At 46.2% G+C, this 11104-nt stretch overlaps 1 protein-coding gene across 2 annotated transcripts in view; it reads left to right on the top strand.

Annotated features, from left to right (window-relative positions):
• The window catches only part of ABL1 (ABL proto-oncogene 1, non-receptor tyrosine kinase), a 63866-nt gene that overhangs the window by 37474 nt on the left and 15288 nt on the right, over positions 1-11104 (top strand). For both annotated transcript variants that reach the window (XM_065737442.1, XM_065737443.1), the window contains exons 2-4: positions 3906-4079; positions 4803-5098; positions 9996-10268. In XM_065737442.1, the coding sequence (XP_065593514.1) occupies positions 3906-4079; positions 4803-5098; positions 9996-10268 (743 nt within the window). The remainder of the gene's footprint in view (positions 1-3905; positions 4080-4802; positions 5099-9995; positions 10269-11104) is intronic.

Genomic DNA, 11104 nt, shown 5'->3' with positions numbered 1-11104 from the left:
GGCTGGCAGGCCCCTGGGAGGGGACAGGCTTGTGCTGAGGCCACCAGGCATGTCCCTGGGAGCTGTGTGCATGGCCAGGCTGCTCCGGGCTTCTGGAAAGATTAAGGAGATTATGGTGGTATCACTGGAGGATTTAATTCTGCTCTTGTCTTAGTTGTATGGCAAGCTGCTGCATGAGAGGAAAGCTGAGTTTCTTTACTATAGCAGACTGGGAAACTTTGGAGAGAGCGAACAGACTGTTGCTTACATGGCAAACTGATTGCAGCCAGGAGGATTGATGGAATTTTACCAAATTCAGTCCCTTCTTTTGTTTTTCATGCTTCAAAAATCCCAAGCATTACAGTATGTGATAGCTAGTGCGAGGCTCGGATAATCAGATTTGTTTGTAGTATGATAAAACAAACTTCTTGAAGGTATTGTCTTGAGGTTGGGGTCTAGAAAACCTCACAATGTGGCTGCTCCAGGGTTCCTGTGTGCAGATGCACCTACGTGTGGGTTAGCCAAGCAGTCCGAAATGTTTCTCTTCCTGGTGGTGCTCAGAATGATCCCTGTTAACCTGCAGGAAGGAGGATGGTTTGTGGCACCCCCTCGGTGGTGCTGGTGGTAGGTGCTGTGTGAGGAGGAGGAATTTGGTGCCAGGGAGTGCTGCGGTCACTGTCCCTGGAGGTGCTCCACATCAGTGGGCTGGGGTTGGGCCTGCGGATCAGAGAGAGCTTTTCCAACCTCTGTGTCCCATGGCAGGGCGCAGGCAGACTGCCCTGCATGCTGTGTGTTAGCACTTGGCTGAACTGAGACTTAGATCAAGTTAAGGCAATCTTCTAAAATAGATTTTAACTGGTTGTTTGATTACTGAGCTTCCACACTGATGTTTCAAGATGGCCTTTTTTTGCTCTCGCTTTTATTCCCTGTAGTAAATATTATTTTTAAATGTGAGATATCTGAACTTCTGTCATCTGCTTCCTCCTTTTTGCATTTGCCAAACTGAATAATTCCACCCTCCCTTCACACCAAGAAAGGGTAAAGAGTAGAAGGGACGAGGCACAGCAAGCACTGCTGCCAATCTGATCTGGAAAGCAGAACGTGTCCATGTCCCAAATAGGGGCTGAAATAGTCTCGCTGCCTTTTTGGGCTTGCTCTACCACTGAAAAGCAGAAACCTTGTTTAAAACCTGTCAGCATCCTCTCTAAAGCTGAAAACTGGTTTAGAGGCACTACTCGAGCTCTTTGTTTTCAAACTGAAACAATTTCTGCCCTGCCAGATGTCAAATTGCCCATATATCTTTTTTTTTCTTTCTTTCTTTTTTTTTCCAGCGTGTCTGGGATACTTAGCATTGTCAAGACAGAGCACTGCAATGGGCTGTGAGCACTCTTTGTGCATGGGCAGTGAGGCAGGAGCCAGAGGAACCATCTTCTGCGTGTGGGTGCTGGTCCTTTCTACGTGAATGTGACAGTGTCCCATCAGGAATAGGGAACGTTTCAGGACCAGGAAGAATATCAGTGGGACAGAGAGGCACAGGACTGGGAGTGCACCAAATCTGCAGTGATTCTGCCATTTACCCTAATTTCTTTTAGGTGAAAAGGAAGGAGGGGGGAAGGTAAGGAGAGGAAAAGCTTTAGACAGCATGTGCTTCGACTCCAAAGAGATTACTGAGCGTATTCTGTTCTCCCTTGCTTTGGAAACCTTGTGGAAAAAAATGCCAGCACAGTTTGTAAGAGCACAGGATGTTTGTTTTGCAGGGAGACAGGAGGTCTCCTCCTTCCCCCGGGACTGCCCTGCAGTCAGCTGTAGTGGAGCTGCTTGTCATGCTGTGCTTCTGCCTCTTTTCCAGCCCTTCACTTACATTTTTAAGGGAATTTGTTTGTGTTGGTCTGGACCAGTATTGTTCACATCAGAGAACTTCTTACACAGTCCCTAGCAGTGATTCATGGCTTTGCATAAACAGTAATTAGCAGGGGATAGCTATGCTTATGAAATCTTTTGGTGAACAAACATAAATATCTCCTGGTACAAACTTAATTCGCGGAAAAAAAAGACATCCTTCTGGCTGATGCCTCAGAATAAAATCTCTTCTTGTCTCATTTCCTAGTCTGCTATTGAAGAGCTGCTTTTAGCTGGTGAGTGGGGAGCTGAATGACTGCCCTGGGACTCCTCCCAGGCATCCAGGTGCCACCTGACCCCACTGTGATGATAGTAAGAAGCTGTGGCTTTGCACAGATGCAGCAGCAAGCTTTGTGGCTGCCTGGAGGGAATCTCAGCTTGGTGATAACTGGTGGAGCTCACCAATGGAGCTGGGCTCACTTCCTGCCCTGTCACCAAGTGAGGACACCGTCCTGTGGCACAGCAGCTGGGCTGTCTCATCCAGAGCATCCCAACCCATTGAGGGCCTCAAAGGTGGTGTGAAGCTGGAGATGAGACCAATGTAGGAGGTAAAGAAGCTGTAGTGTGTTGGAAAAGTCTCTTGATGTCATAAAAATCAAAGAACCATTTGAGTTGAAAGGGACCCCTAAAAGGCCATCAGGTCCCACTCCCTGCAGTGGGTGGGAACACTCAGAGCTCCACCAGAGCTCAGAGCCATCCCCTGACATCATGTGTCTGCAGGGATGGGGCACTGCCACCTCTCCAGGCAACAGTGTGAATGAGCTGCACTGTCCGATTGCTGCTCACGTCTGGGCAGATTTACCAGGGGATAACTCAGAGATGGATGCTGCTGACAGCTGGCTGTACAGGGCACCCAGATGGACCTGTCCTTTCTTGTTCTCTTGCACTGTGGATTTGTGTTCTGAATCTGCTTTTAGCCTCCTCTAGGGGCCCAGACCTTTAGCAGTGTGTGTTGTGACAGTCCATCGAGCTTCTTCCCCCTCATGCTGCTCCAGGCCGTGCACAGGCCTGGCTGTGCTGGAGGGGAGCCTGCCTTGGATTTCCGTCCTTCCTGTTGAATCAGGCCCCGTGGGGCAGGCGTTTTCCTGCAAGGCCTGCTTCACCCCGTGTTGGGCCCATTGCTGCTCACAGCCATCTGCTGGCCGTGTTTGCATGGCAAAGTGATGATAGCTTCGTTTTCTGAAAGGGGATCTCCTACTCTTGACAGCCCCTTCCCTACGGTATGGATGTTTGCTGCTGTGCAGTCACTCCTGGGGTACATTGGTACAGGGGGAGGTACCCCAAGCTGTCCCAACCTCCTGGTGACATCCTGCTGGCCTTCCCCATGGTTTGGAGGGAAGAATTGGCAGGAATGAGTGGAACTGATTTCCCCAACCTACTTGGATATGCCTGATACTGACTGTTACATACATAATGTGCCTCAGTGTGCACCTTTGAAGCTCAGGTTTTGGGAATCAAAAGTGTGGTGCTGTTTATGTTCTCATTGTGTGCTCGTTTTGAGAGCAGCAGGTGGCAGAGAGAGAACAAAAATGGCCCCACTTTTACTCGAATAAGAGATGATTAAAAAATAGTGTGAACTACAGAAGTAGCATCTAACTCTGTGTACACCACATCTTATAAATCTCATCCTGCCTGGCTTTCAGCATTTCAAGTTCTGATGGTTTCAAGTTCTGATGGCTTCATTTATAGGGTAGTTAAGGGATTTACCTTTTAAAGGTGTTTTCTGCTTTCAGGTCTAACCATCACAACACTTGAGCAAGACCAAAGGACTTACAGAGCAGCTGACCGGAGCAGCACTGCCTGCAGGCAGAGGGTTTCCTTCTGCTCTGCCAAGGCAGGCAGCTCCTGTGCTGGGAAGGGGGTGCTGTGTGCATGTGGCAGGAGGTCTGCTGTAAGGAACAGTCTGGGTTTGTCCTCTGATATGTGTGGAGCACAGATGTTGAGAAGAGAAAAATCATAGCACATGTACTAAGCAGATGGCTTACCAGCAAAAATGAACCTGCTTTTCCCCCTCTCTCTCCCTGCAGAAGCCCTCCAGAGGCCAGTGGTGTCAGATTTTGAGCCCCAGGGGCTGAGTGAAGCTGCCCGCTGGAACTCCAAGGAGAACCTCCTGTCCTGTCCCAGTGAAAATGACCCCCACCTCTTTGTTGCACTGTATGATTTTGTGGCAAGTGGGGACAACACTCTCAGCATAACTAAAGGTAAGAGAAATGTGCAGGGTGGTGTCGGGAAGCAGCGAGAAGCGTAGAAAGAAAAGCCACAGTGGAGCAACTGAGTTATATGCTAAACCCTATGGATTTTTTTTTTTTACTGTGGGAATTCTTCTTAAACAAATACAAATATTTCTGGAAGTCATAACCTTTTAAAAGGTTAAAACCGACTGAGGTTTTTTGCATTGGACAAGGCTGTGTCAGAGGAAGGTCTCTACTAAGAACAAGAATTTGAGCTGAGAAATTGAACTAAGGTGACTTCAGATGCAGGTCTCTGTCATTTTTATTGTTCTCCAAAATGCAGAACTCCTATGAAAAAATGACTGTACAGATGCAGTGTTTTCTTACTCAGTGCTCCCATTCCTTATGTGCACTTAAGTCTGCCTACTTGCTAATCAGAATGTATTTTTGCCATTTATCCACTCCTGATCTAGCCCCATCTAGCCAACTCGGCTCTAACAAAATTTGTTAGAATCTTTTTTTAAGGTCAGACAACATCAAAACTGCTGCAGAACCGCATGGGAATTTCACAGACCCTTGGAACATGCATGTCATTTTATTTGACTTCAGTGGTCCACTCAGGCTTAAAGAAAAGCACATGGTCCCTGCTCAGTCAGATACCTATTCTGATGATCTATGAGCCAGAAATAATCCATCTATTTTTCTCTATTGCTAGATTTGCCTCGTCTAAATATATTCTCTTGTTGTGCTTAGGTGAAAAGCTCCGTGTGCTGGGCTACAATCATAATGGTGAATGGTGTGAGGCCCAGACAAAGAATGGACAAGGCTGGGTACCCAGCAACTACATCACCCCAGTGAATAGTTTGGAGAAACATTCCTGGTACCATGGACCAGTGTCACGTAACGCTGCTGAGTACCTCCTGAGTAGTGGCATCAATGGCAGCTTTCTCGTGCGAGAGAGTGAAAGCAGTCCAGGACAGAGATCTATTTCACTGCGATACGAAGGAAGGGTGTACCACTACAGAATAAACACTGCATCTGATGGAAAGGTAGGCTGCGGGCTGTCCGTGCTGTGAAGGAAAACTTTGCTGGAGTGCTTTGTGTGATGACTGTTCAAGGTCAAGAAGTAATAATCGAAACATGCAGTTCTGAGCCCCGATCGCAGTGCTCAGCATCCATGGTTATAATGAAAGTGAAATTTTGAGCAGGCTGTGATGGAACATGCTTGTTCCTTTAGCCAGCAATGAGATGTAACACAGCTCAGCTGTGAAACGCCATCCTAGGGCTACATCAGAGCTGAGTGCAGTAGGTATCATCAGTAAGATGTTATCTCGCAATGGATCTTCATTACGTATGTTCAAAAGAACCTCTAAGACTGCCAAATCAGAGAAGTCTGTGTCTGTTGCTAATAACCCTGTAAGCTTATGACCAGAATAGCTTTTGAACTATTCAGCCTCATTTTAAACTACTGTTCTGATTTCAGTATTTCAGTGTGACCACTGAAAACAGGTAGGCATCTTCTAATTTGAATTGACCCCTTTTCTAGTGCCATCTTTCTTCTTTTCTGTCTTCGTGTGCTGCAGCAGTGCTGTGATGTCCTGTTTTGTGGATGCTGCAGAGAAATGTTAACATAAGAATGAGGTTTTCTGCAGATTTTTGTTGGAATTTAGTGGAAACCTTTCTGCTAGCATTGCATTTCAGAAATTTTTGTTCTTAATGAATTTATTTTAAGCAGTATCTCTTTAGATCCTGTACAGGAGTTGTAGCATGGGTCTGGAGTGTGGCTGCTGTGGCTCTTCTTGCCAGCATCTAGCAGCTGATAGTTACTGAAAGTGATGTATATCCAAGTTATGGCGCTTTTGTTCTTCCTTTTTCCTCCTTTATGGGCACTCTGTGGTCAAAATCAGTGCTGTGAGTTGCTGACACACTGCATGCTCAGAGGTGTGCATGGTGACCTGCAATATCCTTCCTCCTCCTGTCCCTGTAGTTGATTCCCCTTTGGCTCACACTGGTGCTGGCAGATGAGCAGTGTGCACATGTGAACGTTCTGAACCCAGTTCTCCCTCAGTTGGTATAAACAAGCACGTGCCCCTCATGCCATAGCACATTCTTCATTTTAACTGTAGGAGGTTTTGGCATATGAAGGCTTTAATCCCAGCAGAGCTGTTTCTATCCTCCCCAAAACAATAATTTGTTCAGGTCTGTATTGGCCAGGTCAACTGTTCATTTTCCACAAAGTTGCCTGAATTGGTGTTTTTTGATAAAATGTGCAGGTCAGCACAATGCACAAAAGCAGACCTGCAGTCAGTGGTGGTTGGAAATACAAAATGGAAAAGCAGCAGTGAGCGAGGGCTGCAAGCACTGGGCTTTGGGAGGAGGCAGCTGTGTGCCGAGGGAAGGGAATTGCATTGTGCCATGCTGCAATTAGCAGCCTGGCGTGTGAAGTCACATTTGTTTCCATTTGTGTTAACAAACTGGGCAGTGGCATGCTGCTCTGCTGCCCACCTCCAGCCTGCGCTGGGCTGGGGACACCCTGCTCTTCCTTTCACCTGCCAGAGTTTAGGGGCGAGGAATACAGACAGCCAATATCTCTGCTTTCCCCTTGTGAAATGGAGGCTGCTGGATCTCAGAGCTGCTGCTGTCATGCTCCATTACCCGTGTTGCAGCACAGCGTGGCTCTTCAGAAGGAAAGCTGCTACCTCCAGCTCCCTGGGCACCTGGGGCTGCCACAGCCTGCTGTATCGTTAGTCAGCCTGTCTGAGGAGTTCAGTGTCAGCAAGTGCTGCAGGAAGCGTGAATGGCTTTGGTGGATTGTGTCCTGCAACTGTGAGAGCAGCGCATTATGAGAGCAAAGAGGTTTTACAGGAACGTGCTGTGCATCACAGAGACCTGTGCAGCCTTTTTGCTGTAAGAAAAAGCAATAGGGAGGGAGGGGAGGTGTGCAGATCTCAGCTTTAGCATTGCTCATGCTGAATGCACTGAGGTTCAGCATCAGTTCCTCAGGGAATTTTTCCCATTTTAATGGGACTTATTCTTCCAGACCACCTCTTAATGTGTTTTTTTTTTTTTTTTTTTTTAAAGGAAAACATTCAAAATGACCTTTCTTGATTTGGCTGGCATGGTGCAGCTAGTCATTGGGTAAACCACTTCCGTGGAGCAGAGCACTTGGGTTTTCCTGGCTTGGTAGCACTTGAGGCAAAGCCTTTATTGAGTGACCACACTGAATGAACAGCATTGCCCAGCCAGTCTGTGAACTCCTGCTGTCCTCAGCGTTAGGGGCACAGGACGTGTTTTGCTTGAATCTCTTGGAGCTTCCAGTGGCTTAACTGGATGCAGGTTAAGTCCTTTACCATGGATTTCAATTGATTTTTCTTTTTGGTGCAGGCTTTTAAGGTTGTTGGTTAGTCTGATGGGAGAAGCTGTGGATAAACTGACTTCAGGTGTCAGTGGTAAGAGTTAGTCACTGAGAGAGGGGAGAACTGCCTCCAAAATGAGTATGTTTGGTGGGAGGGTGTGTTTTCTCATGTAGACAGAAACTTGGTGTGTATGAAGGCATAGAATGCTGTCCCAAGGCCTGGGCAAAGTGATCCTGAGTTCTCTCCCCCAACCTGCTGCAGGTTTCCTGTGGAACCTTTGGCCATCTATTCAATTTCCTTCTCCATCTGTAACAAGATCATATAGTCTGTCTCAAGACCAGAAACATTTCTAATTTCTGTGAGACTTTGAGGTCATGAGATGCCATCATAAAAGCAAGGGCAGCTTCCTCCCCCTGCTTCCCTAATAATTCCAAGTGGTCCAAGAGTTCAGCACAATTTTACACATCTATCCTCACTGTTGTGTGCATTTTATACATTTTATTCCTCAGTGTGACATGGGAACAGCTTGTACGACTGCTCACACTGCAAGTTGTTCCCAAATTGAAGTTGTTTTGCATTCTGGTTGTGCTGGCTAACGCTTGGTGATCTGAAGAACTGTTTGCTTCTTGCCATGCAGCTGTAAGAGGCTCTCTTAAATTGGCACCCTTCAGTTCTCAGAACATCTGTTTTTAAGGTGATTTCACCGCTGGCCATGACAGGTGTTGAGGTTTGATCTGGTTACTTCCTCAAAAAAACATTTGACTCAGTTTGGTTAGGAACTGAGCACTTGCTCCTCAGGAGAGTGCCTCTGTTTTCCAGAGCTTCCATAGGAGCTTTGCAATGAGCAAATACAGCAAAAGGAGAGTAAATGTGTTATTACCAGAGTAGTTAATTGTTCAGCAAGCAGGCAAAGTTTTTGTTCAAGCAATTTACAAAAGGGTTGGCCACTGTGCATCTTCTTCCAGTCCTGAGTGCAACCTCCACTTTAATGGAGGTTGTGATTCCTCAGCAGCAGCAGAAAGGTTGTCTCCTCAGTGTAGCTGCCTTTGTTGGGTAACATTTGTGTTCCAGGAACCTTATAGAGGGCATTGCTCTGTTGCAAAGGGCAAAGCTTGAAAGCCAGCAGCTGTCCTGCAGCTTGTAGCTGTCACCAACCAATCTGTAGGGTTGTGCACTTCTGTGTTTTGCCTTTTTTTGGGTTATACTGTGTGTCTGAGCTGAGCATTTTGTCTCTTGCATATCCATGACATACATAATTTAGCAATTCCTGCCAATTCTGTCATCCTCCATCCTTAAGCCTTTGCCTAATTTTCAGAAACTGAAGTGGGGAGTTAGGGAAGCAGGATGCTGAGAGGCCTCCTCTGTGTTGCTCTGACTGCCTTGGGTGATAAACAGCTGCTCTTTTCACCCACGTTTTCATTTTCTTTCTTTATTTGTAGTGCTCTTGTAACCTTCAGAACATTTGTTCTTCTCCAGTGCCTCTTATTCTCATTTTTACAGTAAATAGATGCCTGCAAAGGAGCATCCACACAAAATCTGCTGGTCTCCAGTTCAAAGGCTCTTCTCACGTTCAACCTTTTTTCTTCCTTCCCCACAAACATATTTTTCCCTCTGCAAATGCATCTCCATTTTTTGTTAGACACGTTCACATAGTGCTGGAGCTTCACAGATGTGTTTTCTCTTTCCATCCAAGCGTTCTGTCTGGGTGGAGGAAGTAGTGCTTGGCCGCAGGTCTGGGATTCTGGGATGATTGACATCCCTGTCAGCTTCCCCTCTCTGTGAAATGAGACAGATGGATACTGCACATGCACAGACTGAACTGTTCAGTGCATATCATGAGTCAGAAGGTTTCTCCCCCTCCTTCCAGTGCTACCAGCATCGCTTTGTTCTAACTGTATTTGTGGCTTTTGTCACCTTCTGCAGCAGAAGGTTGGTCTTGAGTGGGAAATTAGAAATTCAAAATTGTAGTATGGAATCACTTGTCCATTGCCCTTCGTATGCTTTTTGGCTCAAAATGGGACTTCTCTTTGGATGTTAAAAGGTAACAAACATGGGTTACTGTGCCTGTCAACAGATTCCCTCTCAGTGATAATGATTTTACTTCTGTTACCGATCTGTGCCCATCGTGAGGGTGGAACAGACCAGCTAACTTCCTTAGGCCAATAGCAGAGAAGATATCAGTTTATTAATGAAACTTCAAGAAGGTAAAATATAATCGTTGAAATTATAATAACGTGATCCAAACACCGAGGTAGGAAATCCCTGCTGTTCAGAAACATCCCACAGTCCTTACTGACCAGCCTTTAAAAAAATAAAACATTTCAAGCCACAGCATGCCAGCATAATGCTATTTGCAGTCATTCCTTCCATGCTGTTTCAGCAAAGAGAGTGTATTTTGCTCAGAACCTGTGCATTTCCCATGCACATGTTGATCTTTCTCAGCTCTGGGCTTCTGGAGACAGGTGGAGCTCATGGTGTTGCAGATTGAGTAGAAGTGATGCAGTGCTTCTTCTTTGTGACTTTACAAGGTAGTTTCTGCAGGGAATGTGAGTGATGTGACTGAGCTTTCTCTGTCTCCTTGCTCCCTTAGCTGTATGTCTCTTCAGAGAGCCGCTTCAACACCTTGGCAGAGTTGGTCCACCATCATTCAACAGTAGCAGATGGGCTCATCACCACTTTGCACTACCCGGCGCCCAAGCGCAACAAGCCCACTATTTATGGGGTGTCTCCAAACTACGACAAGTGGGAGATAGAGAGAACTGACATCACCATGAAGCACAAGCTTGGTGGCGGGCAGTATGGAGAGGTGTATGAAGGAGTCTGGAAGAAGTACAGCCTCACAGTGGCTGTGAAGACCCTGAAGGTAGGACCTGTGTCTCTGGGCAGTCCCATTTGTCTCCTTTTCAGCAGGGAGTTGAGGCTGGCTGCCTTCCTCCAGGCCCACGTGATCTTTGGGGTTGGTGATGGCTGTGCATTTCTGTACTTTGGCCTAGAATACTAGATAATAATAGATAACTTGATGAGATTTTGATTTTATGTGTAAACTAAGCAAAGGAGAATGTTAACAGTGCAATTTTTGCTTCATAACACATGAAACCTAAGAAAATTAAGTACTGCTGTGACATCCCTTGAATTCAGGAGGTGGAAAAGGTGTGCTGTTCACAGGCAGACATGGTAACACAAGCTGATGTATTAAGGAAGGTTGTGGACTGTGACTCAGCCAACATAAAATACAAAGGCTGTGTTTCAGGGAAACTCTTAATGCTTTGATTGTCTGTCTCATGTGGCATCTTTCCCAAAAGACAAGCTCCCTGTGTACCCAGTAGTCTTAGGCAATTGTTCACAGCTGTTTATTATCAGCAGATACAAGATGAGGAACAGGGGTATCTCAGCTAAAGTGTATTACAATTTGTAAGAGGGCTTAATGAGGGACTGGATCATCAGTTCTGTTCCTGGCTCTGCTCCCTTATTTCTGAGTCTTGGTTTCCTTGCCTCTTGAAATGCAAATAATGCTCTGAGTTCATAAGGTCATTGCTTAATTCATTTATGTTTATAAATGTGTCTTGAGATCTCCTGGCACCATCCACACGCATCGCGTTTGATTGCTTAATAGGAGTTTGATGCTAACTTGACACCATGTTTTCTCTCCTCGCATGGGGATGTGGTTTGGTCTTGCAGAAACAAACAGAAGAGGGTTTT

The sequence above is a fragment of the Cyrtonyx montezumae genome, unplaced genomic scaffold (assembly GCF_038088225.1).
Source record: "Cyrtonyx montezumae isolate F1298 unplaced genomic scaffold, pur_monq_1.0 scaffold_20, whole genome shotgun sequence".
In the NCBI taxonomy this organism is placed as follows: domain Eukaryota; kingdom Metazoa; phylum Chordata; class Aves; order Galliformes; family Odontophoridae; genus Cyrtonyx; species Cyrtonyx montezumae.
Note: the sequence above shows the minus strand (reverse complement) of the source record. Positions and strands in the feature narration are given on the sequence as shown.